Source organism: Cicer arietinum, chromosome 2, assembly GCF_000331145.2.
Source record: "Cicer arietinum cultivar CDC Frontier isolate Library 1 chromosome 2, Cicar.CDCFrontier_v2.0, whole genome shotgun sequence".
NCBI lineage: Eukaryota > Viridiplantae > Streptophyta > Magnoliopsida > Fabales > Fabaceae > Cicer > Cicer arietinum.
The window spans coordinates 8,543,702-8,557,330 of NC_021161.2; the positions used below are offsets into that span (position 1 = coordinate 8,543,702).

Genomic DNA, 13,629 nt, shown 5'->3' on the forward strand with positions numbered 1-13,629 from the left:
ACAATGACTTTAACATAAGTACAAGGTCATAGTTATAGCCACGTCAGATTTTTTAACCATAATATCTCACGTGAGATCAACATGTATAATCACATGTTTAACCACAATACTTCAACATGAATACAACACGATCATAATTACAACCATATCAACTTTTTGATGTTAACTTGTTTTAGACCAGCATGACCTTAATGCTTTTATAATCATAATCACGTGTTTAACTATGGTACATAGCGTGACTTCGACGCGACTATAACCACGATTACAAATTTAACTCTGGTACCCAGCGTAAGTTCAATGTAACCGTAAACACAATCACATGTTTAACTCTGGTACTCAGCGTAAACTTAACGCAACTGTATCTACAATCACATCAATTGTATATAACCCCAACTCTTAAACGTGAACTCAACACAACCACAATTTAAAACCTAATCAAAATATAACAAATCAAATCAACCTCTTTATTTCACCAAATCTCTTCAACTTCTTACTCTTACGCGACCATGACCACAATCACATGTTTATCATCGGTACCCAACGTGAGCTCAACGCAAGTGTAACTACAATCACATCAATAATATTTAACCCCAACACCTAAACGTGAACTCAACGCAACCACAATTAAAACATATATTCAAAATATAACAAATCAAATCAGTCTCTTTATTTCACCAAATCTCTTCAACTTCCTTCTCTTTCTTTTCATCTTTGATGAAAAGATTAGAGAACGAAACACTTATTTGCTCTTTATCTCTTAATTTGGATTTCTAGATTATTTTCCTTTTATGAATTGATTGAGTATTACTTTTATTTCTGTGAAAATTAATATGTCTCAGTCCCGAACGTGCTCACAGTGCGGCAACAATGGCCACAACTCTCGAACTTGCAACAACAAAGAGAAAATAATCAAGATTTTTGGCGTTCCAGTCATCAGAGCAAACAACGATAACAACTCTTTTAGGAGAAGCGCCAGTCTGAACAACCTGACCCAATACGAACAATTGCCACCTCAACAATCCAACGTCGTTGATGTCGGTTACATCTCTGACAATGTAGTCCATGCATCTGGCCGTGCCCCCGAACGCAAACGAGGTAATTAGTAATTAAAAAAAAAATTCAAATGTTATGCCGTCTTATAATAATTATCTTATTTACAAAAAAAAAAAGCTAAAATAATAATAAAAATTTTATTTTTAATACGACTTAATGATTTTTCTCTATTATATTTTCTAATTAATACTGTATGCATCACTCTTAATTTATTATTTTACTATTTATAATTTTAATAATTGTAACCAATCTATAATTTCTAAACATACCTTAGGAAAATTATTCAACTCTCTTTTTTATCTATTATATTTTTACTTCAAATGCGACAATTATTTTCATGATGAATTAAACCACACTTAATTAATGTTTTATTTGTTTACATGGATTTGGTTTTGGATAATGAAGCTGTTGCTTGGACGGAGGAAGAACATAAGTTATTTCTGTTGGGATTACAAAAGCTTGGTAAAGGTGATTGGCGAGGAATATCAAGAAATTTTGTCAAAACTCGCACACCAACTCAGATAGCAAGTCATGCTCAGAAGTATTTCCTCCGCCGTCATAACCAAAACCGCCGCCGTCGAAGATCTAGCCTATTTGACATTACCACTGATACGGTAATTTTTTTTTCTTACTTTTATTCATTCAAAATTCTAATAATTTTCTTTTACTTTTTTGAAAAGTTAAGAGTTACAGAATTTTTGTTTTATTCAATCTATTTTTTTTTTCATTTTTTTTCAAAAGCATAACTGAATTTTTAAAATTATTTGTACCTATACATAAATGTATATCAAGTTTTGATATGATTTTTTCTTCAAAATTTATCTTTTGTTTAAATTAATTCATAACTTTTATCTTTATTTTTATTTATAATTAATTAAAATGTTGTTTTAATCTTTTATCTTTATTTAATATTCAATTATTTTTATTTTATTTGTTTTGTGCCTTTATCTTTTTATTCTTCGTTTTTGTTTTTTATCTTTTATGAAATATTTATTTTAGTCATTTATATACTTTAATAATTTTGTGAAAGATAAAAGATTAGAAAGATTATTAAATAAAAAATAAATGACTAAAATTAAAGATAAAGAATCAACACGAATTTAAATAAAAAAATAAAAAACCGAAATAAATATTGAGTAAAAGAATAAAAGACCAAAATATTTGAATCTTTATAATTTTTACAAAGGCAAACACTTATGACTTATGAGTGTCTAAAAAATCTAAAATAGTTAATTATTGACATTGAAAATTAATATATTTTTTTTACTAGGAAAATTAATATAGTTAACTTTAATTTTCAATAAATAGTTTTTGTATTTAGAATCCTTAAACAATAATTAAGGACTTATTACCAAGACATTTTTAGTAAGAATAAAATTATTGTTCATAATTAATAATATTGTCATTAATGCGATTTTAACAATAAGATCTAATTTTGTTATTGATTTTTTATTTTAGGTGATGAAATCTTTGACTATAACGGAAGGAGAACATTCTGAGCAAGAAACGGTAATGTCACCGCCGCCACCTACCCCCAACGCATATACGCCGTCGCATTACGGCGGCATTCCAAGGATAACCCCAACGTTGCCTCCTTCTTCAAAGATGTCTACTTTGAATTTGAATGAAAAAGCTTCTTCTTCCATTGAGCCTCAACCATTGTCATTGAAGCTTCAACCTTCGTCGCTTTCTAAGGATAATTCACCGGAAAATAGTGGCCATTCGATATCGTCGTCTTCTTCTTCGGCTTAATTTTTAGACTATGCTTGCATGGGAGTACAACAATGGAGATGGTGATAGTATTTTCAGTGTTGTCTTCAAATATAGAGTGATTAAGTTTATTCTTAGTTACTTAATTAAGTAGGGAGGATAATTTATTTAAGAGGGAGGGGGTACAATGGTACATGCATGAACTATGAGTATGATTATGATAATTATGATTAAGAATAAAAAAGATAGTGTTAGATTATGTAGGTGATTAGTCGTATTAATTAATGGTTTTGGTGGACATGTTTTGATGAGGAGATATTATATGGAGAAAGAGAAAATTGATTGGCATATTCTATTTTTTTTTTAATAGATGAAATTCTATAATTAAAATTAAAAATTCATATATATTTGCAAATTTTTAATTCGAACACGGGACATAATATTTAGTAAAGACATTTAATTGAATTATGATTTAGGGATTAATATATTTTATTCTACTATTAACAAAACACCCGTGCATATTTTATAAAAATTGAGATTTTTATTTATACTTTTATTGATATTATTATTAGAAATTTATGGTAAATTAATAGGTTTGATATAAAATATAATATATTAAACAATAACATTATACGATATCAATAATCAATTATGTTTGAAACGTATGAAATAATAAAATAATAAAATAATAAAATAATAAATTAAATTAAATTAAATTGATAATTAAATACTTTTTTTATTCCAATAAACATTTAAAGTTTTATGTTGAAGTCGAAGCACTACAATAACTTGTGTGACAATTTTGTATGATAAAATGATTTTTTTATTAGCATTGAAAATAAAGTTTCAAAATTTTGTAGGGATTAAAAATTTATTTAATTTTAAATTATAAAATATTATCAAAATATAACTAAGTATTAAAATTAGAATTTATACGGTTTACTTTGATTTTGATAAAAAGAATCTAAAATATGATCTTATCTTAACATTTTTTCGCAAAAGAAAAGAAGATTCAAAGACATCAAATAATATCATTTTCTATACAATTTTCAATTTATGGAGTTGATTTATAATTTTATTTGAATTGATTTAAATTCTAACTTTTTTTGGGTCATAAATGAGATAATAAATACCATAAAAAATTAAAAACACAGTTATATGAGATTGAATTCCATCATAAGATATGATGTCCAATCTAAAAATATTAATATTTTTTCAATAGAATTAGGACTTAAAAAGATAAATTTTAACATCTCAAGTTATATAAAAACACAAATTGACTTAATTGTATTTTTGGTTTCTCTATTTTATCACACCTACCAAAAATAGTCCCTTTTTTTTATTTTTTAAATTGAACCTTTTGTTCTCTCCATTATCACATTTGTTATGATTTTGATTCCAACCCTTAATTATTACTAAAACTTTTGGTGAATTTTAGCCTTATAAATAGTGCTATTGACCCTAAAGGTGATATTTTCTCTTTAAATTGCAATTGAGATAATAAATTATTATTATTTTTCATGACCGTAATAAAATAGAGAATCAAAAGCGCAAATAAATCTTATTTAGTTTAACCAAAATTACACTATAAATCATTTATCTTCTTTTTTCTTATTTGAGTTTTTTATCTTTTAAAATATTTATAAAATTATCATTTATCTTTTAAAACACTGACAAAACTATCATTTATTTATTTTTTCTTCTATCATTTAGATCTCTTATCTTTTAATATGTTTAGAAAAATATATTTTAAAAATGTCGATTGACAAGTCTATATATAATTATAAAAAATAATTTTATTTTAATATGGATGAAAGATGGATAGAATGAATAAAAATACGATGAAAAGGATATATATTGATGTATTTTTCATGGGTTCGAAGAATCATAACAATTAAATTTAGATTTTTTTAATTAAAAAACTGAAAATAATAATCCTACACGAAGCTATCACTATGCATTTTTAATATCATATTGACATTTTTAAATTATAGTTTTATAAAATATATTTGAAAAAAATAAAATACATAATCGAGAGCAAAAAGTAAAATATAATTTTATAAACTAATTAAAGGATAAAAAGATAGGGATATTTTAAGGTATATTTACAAATTAAATAATTTTAGGAAATATCATTAATTTATAAGAAAAAAACATATTTTTTATTATTTGTGAGTATTATACTAATTTTTTACATTTTATCATAAAATATATTTAAAAATTAATAATTGAAAAATAAATAAATTTTTACTAATTAAAGTGTCACTAAGTGTGAAACGTCTAATTTATAACTATATATATATATATATGAAGGAATTTAAATTTAATATCTTAAAAATACAAGACGACAAGCTTTTACTAATAAGTTAACACCTCAAATATATTTAATAGTCTTTAATATGAATAATAAAAGTTCAAAAGAAAATTAAATTTTATTTTATTGATACTTTTAATAAATAATATTTAATTATTATATTTTTTAAAATAACAAAAATAACTTTTAAATTTATTTTATTTAACTATTAATTTAAAGATAAAATATACTAGCACATTTTAAAACTTGAGTCGGCGAATGTAATATAAAAATTCTCAAAAAGATAAATTTATAAACATTGTAAAGGTAAAGACAAAAGAAAAATAAAAGAATGAAGTGTTGCACATGAATAAAGATAATTTTGCCTTTTATTTTATGCTTCATGAGGACTATAACCACTATAGTAGTATCCATTAGAAAAAGAGGAAGAAGGATTGGTTTTCCTTGAGAGCAAGTGCAAGTCATATCTCCTCCACCGCTAAACCCATAACAACAAAAATCATCTTTCTTTATTCTCCAATATCTCACAACCCCATTCAATTTATCTCTCCATCTACATCCTTCTATTTCATTCATGTTTTGATTTGGGACCATTTTCTATAATCAGGTTAGTGAAGCTTTCTGTATTTCTTCAATATGATTTCTTATATTTTAAAATCATTCACTTTACTTTAATGAAAATATATTTTTTTATTGTTTTTTAATCTTACTCTCTAAGCTTCTCCAACTCTTTCAACGTTCCTTTCAAATTGCTCTTCCTTTAATTCATTGCCTTTAATATTCTATGTAGTATAAACGGCATTTTGGGACCAGACAGTTCACCAAAACCTACACTAGTTATGTGGTTTTACCGGTTCTAACGATATACTTTTAATTCATACATATTACGGATGTTAAGCTCTTGAACGGACCGGAACCAGCTCTTGTTCACGGTCTAACCGATTGCTTTAATTATTAAAATATTAATTTAATATATCATAATTTTTTATTTAAAAATATTAAAAAATATGATAATAATCAAATATACATTCTTTTAATTAATTGTGAATCACCTTGAAGTGATTGGGCAGTGGGTGTACTCTTGGTCTCTTTCTAGCAACTTGGTGTATTATTAATTAAATAAGTTTTATTTTTTTGGCAAAATATTAAATAAGTTAAAAATATTAGCCGGACAAAAGAGGAATATATTTATATACCCTTGGTCTCTTATTGGTTTGTTTATTTATCTATCTTTCCATCAAAAGATGAAAGATTAGAGAGATTTTGTCAAAAGAAAAAAGATTTGAGAGAGAGAAGCACAAAACATATTTATATAATATCTCTTTTCTATTTATTTATGGAGTTTATATATAATAGCTCTCTAAATTATGTTCCTTACATGAATTGATTGAACATTATTAATATTTTTGTGAAAGAGAAGATGTCTTTGTCTCGCACGTGCTCACAGTGCGGCAACAACGGCCACAACTCTCGAACATGCAACGACGGAGAAAACAGTATCATGATTTTCGGTGTTCGACTCACCGGAGGTAACAACAACAACAACAACAACAATACCAACTCTTTCAGAAAAAGTGCCAGCTTGAACAACCTCTCTCAATACGAACAACCACCGCCTCAAGACTCCAACGTTGCTGATGCCGGTTATGTTTCCGACGACGTCGTTCACGCCTCCAGCCGTACACGCGAGCGCAAACGAGGTTAGCAATTAAAATTAAATTAAAATATTAAATTAAAATATTAAATAAACGAATATTAATAATTAATGAATGTATTTTGGATTATGAAGGTGTTCCTTGGACAGAGGAAGAACATAAGCTGTTTCTATTGGGGTTGCAAAAGGTTGGTAAAGGTGATTGGCGAGGAATTTCAAGAAACTTTGTTAAAACTCGCACACCAACTCAGGTCGCAAGTCATGCTCAGAAGTATTTCCTCCGCCGTCATAACCAAAACCGCCGCCGCCGGAGATCTAGCCTCTTTGACATCACCACCGATACGGTATTTTCATTCTTATTTTAATATTTCTAATTATTTCCTTTTTTTCTTTCTTTTCCATAATTTATATCTATTAATTATTACTTACTTATTATATTTGTTTATATATAAATATAAAGTATTATTGTAGTAAAAATTAAATATGAAGTATAATTACATATACATTAAATGATGTTTGGTCAAATATTTTAAAAACTAAAATATAAATCTATCATTATATGATCTTAATGCGTGACAATTGACCTCTGACTTCGCGAATCCAAAATCAATTTTTTTATTAAGCAGTCAAAAATCAATTAATTATTATTATTGTTCTTAATGAATAATATTATCATTGATTTGATTTATGCCTAAAAATCATTAATGTGATTTTGAGAATAAGATCTAATTTTGATTATGATTTTTTATTTTAGGTGATGGAATCTTTGACTATAATGGAAGGAGAGCAATTTCAGCAAGAAATTGCGGTGCCGCTCCCGCCGCCTACCCCTAGCGTATATCCAGCGTCACATTACGGCGGCATCTCCGGGACAGCTTTTCCGATAGGTCTGGCTCCGGTAGCATTGCCGGTGGCGAGTGGTGAAAGATTGATCACCAAGCCAATTAGGCCAACGCCAATGCTGCCTCCTTCTTCTAAGATGGCTAATTTGAACTTAAAAGAAAAAGTTTCTTCTTCCATTCAACCTCTACCCTTGTCATTGAATTTGCAATATTCCTCACTGCCTTCTAAGGATAGTTCACCGGAAAGTAGTAGCCGTTCGTCGCCGTCTTCGTCGTCGTCGAATTTTCAAGCTATGTCTTCGGGGAAGTATAGTGGTGGGGGTGGAGATAGTAATATTATTAGTGTTGCCTAAAAATGTAGTTTGGTTAAATTGTTCTTGGTTGACTTGGGTTTGTAAATTGAGGCCAAAGATGGAAATTGACCCAAGAGATAGAAAGAAAAAAAAAATAATTGAAGAATATTAATTAATTAAGTAGGGAGAGTGATAATATATCATTTCTATTTATAAATAAAAGTCAACGAAAATTAATTTATTTGATGTAATTTTATAGTGTATTTGATCTATATTTTGAATCAAATATATTAATTTTGTTGGTATATTTATGTTTATAAATAGAAACATAAGCAAATAGCCAATAGGGAAGGGATGCATGAATTATTATGAGTATGATAATAATATGACTAAGAATTTAGGGGAAAAGATATTGTTAGGTTATGTAGGTGATTAGCCAAATTAATTGGTGGTTTTGATGTACATGTTTTGGATGGTAGATAATTGGATGGAGAAAGAGAAAATGGGTTGGCATATTCTATTCTATTCTATGGCTGAGGTTGTTGTTGGGGGATTCTTGTTTCTATTTGTCTGGGGAAGTGTGACCTTGAAGTGATAGGGCAATAGGTACTCTTTGGTCTCTTATTGGTCTATTTCTTGCAACTTGGTGTGTTTTTAATTTAAAAATATTAGCCCCGACATAGAGGAATATATTTTTATGCTTAATTATTGAAACATTACTTGTTTGCTTATGAATTATTATTTTTTTCTTAAAAAATATAAATACTATAATAATTATTAATTCATATTCATATAATTTTATTTTACGAGTTGTTATTTTATTAGTTATATTACTGCATTGATAATTTTATTTTATTAGTAATAATTATTTACATTAATAATCAATTTAAATTACTTAGTATCTATATATGAACTTTGATCAAAACCAAGAATAAAAAAAATATTAACTTTGATTCTAATTATTTTAAAAATAGAATTTAAGATAATATGTGATTAATCGACTACATAAAAGATATTGACATTGATAATGTATATTGAATAATTTTTATACACCTTTCTTTCACATATGTGAAAATATTGTTACAAATTTAATTTTTTAATTAATTTTTTAATATAATTATTTATATGTTTGTTTACACATATAAACAGTCACATTGTATTATATAAATGTTTGTGAATTTGTGAAGATTTTTTACATTATTTAATAAAATTGGTTTGAAAAATCTAAATAACTTTTTTATATTGTTAAAACAAGTTCATGAGTATAAATAAAAAAATTCATATCTCTACAATAAAAAAAAACGTACAAATGATTAAAAAGTACATGAATATAACATATTTTATAAGGTAATATTAATACTATTAATATTGTGTGAAATAAAAGAAATAATAATAATAAAATATTATTATTTATGTCTCAAGTGATCGATTTTAAATAATATGAAAATAAAAAAGAGATATATATCTAAACTAATAGATGTTAAACTTGATTGATTTAGTTTGATCCGAGTAGGGACATAAGAAAAATTGAACCAATTTAGTTGATTTTAATTGAACTTTCAAATTTATTGAATCATGGATTTAATTTTTATACTTTTAGTTAGTCCTAGCGGCGACTTCATATATATAAAAAAGATGTGACTTGTTGTTAGACCTAGGTATGCGGGGAGGATCGTTCCATTTAACTTGCTCTCCATAAATGTGTATATTAAACTGATGAAACTAGCATATTAATGATTGATAACAAGTTGTGATACATTAGATTAAGTCTACGGTTAAAAAATTGATCCACAATACAAAAAAAAAAAAAAAAGAATCACTTTGAAAAAATTATATTATAAAAATATACTACTAGAAAAAACTAAAAATCTATTATATTTTATAATTTTACCTTGCGCCACTCAAATTGATAATTAAATATAGTGAACAAAAAATGCAATTGTTATTTTCTTAAAATAAAATATAATTACACGAGTCACAGTCACATATCAATTCGTGAATTTATATATTCAAACCGAAACAAATTTAAATAGTCACACAAGCCTTTCTCTATGATTTGCTATTTAGCATAATAAAATGTAAATGGATCCAAAATAATCACTCTTAGTATGTGCGGACTACGATTTGGGAGGTGTCGCTAAACTCTCTTTGAAAATACGGTATTTTCTTGGAAGGAAGCTTTCTACAATTAAAAAGTTAGATAAATACATTATTAAAAGCATGATTTCGATAGTTTTTTTTTTTATATTTATGTATAAAATTAAAGGGTTATATGAACAATTATCTTATAAATTAGTTGTTCTCGTGTCTTTGGAAAGCTGTTAGGTGTAGATGTTAACTTAGTATAGACGGATTTTTAGCATATGGTTTTCCTCATGAAATTATCAAACAACATTTTAGTGCCTAGTTTTACTCAAGTGTGATTTGTGACCTTAACTTGACAATGACTTTTTTTTAGAACAAGAATGAGATGACGAAAATGACTTAAATGTTAATCCAATGACACAACATCTATTGAAAGCACAATATTGGTTAAAAACTCTAATTGGATAAGAATAAGCTTAAGGAGGACGAAAATTATTTAAATGTTAATCCAATGACACAAATGAACTTATTGGATGAACAAGATTGGTTATTAAAAAAAAATTGAATTATTTTTTTTTTAATTCATATGACATTGATGATCATTTAATTATCTGTTTTTAAAAGGAGTTAAATTATTCATTTGAGATTACAATTTACAAAATTAAACTCTAACAATTGAATTGATATGTTACTAACGATTGAATGTTCATTTAAGCTTTTACAATTATTTTTTAATATTGTCGGACTATGTTAATTTTTTTAATAATATATGATAATTGATCATGATCAATTAATACTTATCCAATTATGAGTGTATATGATGAAAGCATGAATGAAGAATACAGAGACTAATTTGAAAATGTTGTGTTTCAAATAATATTTTAAAGAGATGAGTTAGCTACACACTTTTAAATGGTTGAAATTTAAGTAGCATTTTAGAAATGATTCTCACTAAAATGGTTGAAGTTCAATATGACCTATATCAAACCAATAGAAGAAAATATGCTTTAAAAAACATGTTAGGGGATATGAATGGCTGTGTAGACTTTTTGATTTATGTACACTTATAGATTATTTTGATAAACTTTCTAAGGTTACAAAAAGAACCTGTAACTCAAATTATGTTTAAAAGAGTGATGAGGTGTATGTGAAAAATTTCATAACTTTTTTAAAAAGCTTGGATATGAGCCCTGAATACATATCAAAATAACTTTATATGGTTCTATATGGAGTATTCTTGTATTTAAAAGTCTATCAAATTACTCTCTTGCATTTTTCCCCTTCTCATCGCTAATTTTGCATAAATTTTAATAAGTAGGAATTAAAAGCATAAAATATGATAAATTAAAGTAAAAATATATCTTCTTAAAATCCAAATATTAGTTTTTTAGCAGGGGGTGAGGGTTACCTTTAATTAAGGTTTTATTTTGGTTGTTTTTTATAGTTATTAGTTGGGCTATAGTTAGCCTTATAACTTGGGCCTAGATAGATAATGGGGCCACACACATCAAGCTTTGGATTTTTTATGGGTCCATGCTAGTGCCCTCTAGGAATTAAAAAAAAAAGTAGAAAGTTTACATCAGAGATAAAATTTAGGGCTAGCGAGTTTTTAGTTTATAGTTTTGAAGGTCAATCTCAAATCCAAAACATATTTGTATAAATGAGATTAAATTGATTTTTTTACTTAATTTAAAAACAATTTGAAAAAAAAATAGATTTTGTAATTCTTGTTTTTGTTTGAAAATTATCATGTCATCATTAATAAATATAATCACCACTCTAATAACCATCAACAACCACTGTCACCGACCACCACCTTCACCTCAAACCACTGCAAATACCATTAGCCACACACCTCTAACAACCGATACCATCACCACCAACCATTGCCAACATCTATGACCAATATCGCCAACACTATCAACCATCCACCTTCGACCACCACCATCACCTCCGACACCGCCAAAAACGACCGTCTCAACCAACCACCACTCACCTCTGACAACTGCCACCACAATCTTCGACCACTCACCTCCGACTACCAACTCCAACATATGCCACCACCACCAAACACCTAGCTCCAACCACCGTCTACCACCACTTGAGTTGCCGTCAGTCACGCTCCGACCCTTACCTCCAACTATCAACTGTCTCTTTTTGACCGCTGCAGCCGCCTTCGACGATCGATCACTACTACAATAGTCATCTTACTACAACTTTAATTATTTTATTATTATAATTAAATAAATTGTAATTTTATAATATTATATATTTAAATAATTAAAATTTAATATTTTTATTTTTAATTATTTTGAGATGTTAATAATTTTCATATTTGGTGGGTTCGTAATGAGACATGGTAAAAAGAGTGATTAAGTTCAAATAAAATGAAAACAAAACTCAACTAAGAATTAAAATTTAGAACTAAAAATTGATAACTCTAAATAGAAATTGGTTTTAATTTTTTAAAATTTCATAACAGAAAATCAAGAACCACCTAGAACAACAAGGCCTTAAGTTTTCAAAAAATTGAAAACACAATTTCTAATATATTTTTAATTAAAAAAAAATTACATTTAAGTTTTTAACAAGTATCTTTATGGTATTTGTTAATATTTTCCTTTTTTTATACTTTTTATGTTTGATTATTATTTCAGTTAAATTACTTTTTTAGTCTCTTAATTTATTTTCTGATTTCACTTTACTCCCTAATTATTTTCCGTTCTATTTTGATCTTTTAATTATACTTTCGTTAGTTAAGTTGGTCATTTTCGTTAATTTATATATTAAAAAAACTTAAACTTTGTACGCGTGTCATCCTTTTCATCTCGCCCACCTTCAAACCCATAAATTTATTATATCCTTCAATCTAAAAATTCAAAAAATTCATCAAACCTATAACTTTTAAACCCATAGCCTTTCAAATTCATAACTTACAAATTAAAATCCATAACATTTAAACTCATAAGAATAAAAAATCTCAAAACTTACTATTCTTCCATAACCTTCATCTCACTCATTTTCGTAATCTCCTTCGTTTTCTTCGCCTTCTCCATATCTAAATAGAGTAAAGTTTCATCTCCATCAAAAGATAATACAAAAAAGGAAGAAAAAAAATAGTACCAATTAATTTAATCATTTAATAAAATAATCAATTCTAAGTTCAATAAATCTCAACTGTTCAAATTCAAACCCAAATGAAAACTCATATCCTTCAAACTCAAATTCAGTTAAGACTTAGAACTACCACAACTCCACGGATCTCTTCCACCCCTTCACATACTTGGATTTCATAACTTCTCCATTTTCAACTATTTTTTAGTTTCGGTTAAAAATCTGGTCACACTAGCTTATCCAAATAAAATCTATTTGTTCCGCTTAGAACATCTTCTATTATTTTATTTTTCTTAATTTTTCTGCATTGGCAACTACAAACATGGACAACAAGAATGATGAGGTTGGAGATTTTTCTTTTTTATGAGTTTGAATGTAATAAATTTAATAAATTTTCTAGATTTTTAGATTGATAAAGATAATAAATTTTAGAGTTTGAAGATAAGTGAGATAAAAAAGATAACACGTGTATAAAATTTAATGTTTTTTTGGTAGAAATTAAACCAACTTTACTATGGAAGTATAATTAAGTGACTAAAACACAACAAAAAATATATAAGGGAC

The 13,629-nt window shown here is 26.8% G+C and overlaps 2 protein-coding genes across 3 annotated transcripts; both read left to right on the forward strand.

Moving 5' to 3' along the window:
• Nucleotides 1-430: 430 nt before the first annotated feature.
• Nucleotides 431-3,104, forward strand: LOC101511393 (transcription factor MYBS3). The gene is made up of 3 exons (XM_004489887.4): nucleotides 431-1,095; nucleotides 1,459-1,667; nucleotides 2,512-3,104. Exons 1-3 carry the CDS (start codon nucleotides 831-833, stop codon nucleotides 2,803-2,805), a joined length of 768 nt encoding a protein of 255 aa, XP_004489944.1. The 5' UTR covers nucleotides 431-830; the 3' UTR covers nucleotides 2,806-3,104.
• Nucleotides 3,105-5,451: 2,347 nt separating this feature from the next.
• Nucleotides 5,452-8,544, forward strand: LOC101511722 (transcription factor MYB1R1-like). 2 transcript variants are annotated; one of them, XM_004489888.4, is made up of 4 exons: nucleotides 5,452-5,684; nucleotides 6,498-6,777; nucleotides 6,867-7,075; nucleotides 7,486-8,544. In XM_004489888.4, the coding sequence occupies exons 2-4, from the start codon at nucleotides 6,498-6,500 to the stop codon at nucleotides 7,924-7,926; spliced, it is 930 nt and encodes a 309-aa protein (XP_004489945.1). In that variant the 5' UTR covers nucleotides 5,452-5,684; the 3' UTR covers nucleotides 7,927-8,544. The 2 variants fall into 2 exon arrangements, with proteins under 2 accessions (XP_004489945.1, XP_012568256.1); XM_012712802.3 differs by lacking the exon at nucleotides 5,452-5,684 and having other exon boundaries at nucleotides 5,749-6,777.
• Nucleotides 8,545-13,629: the final 5,085 nt, after the last annotated feature.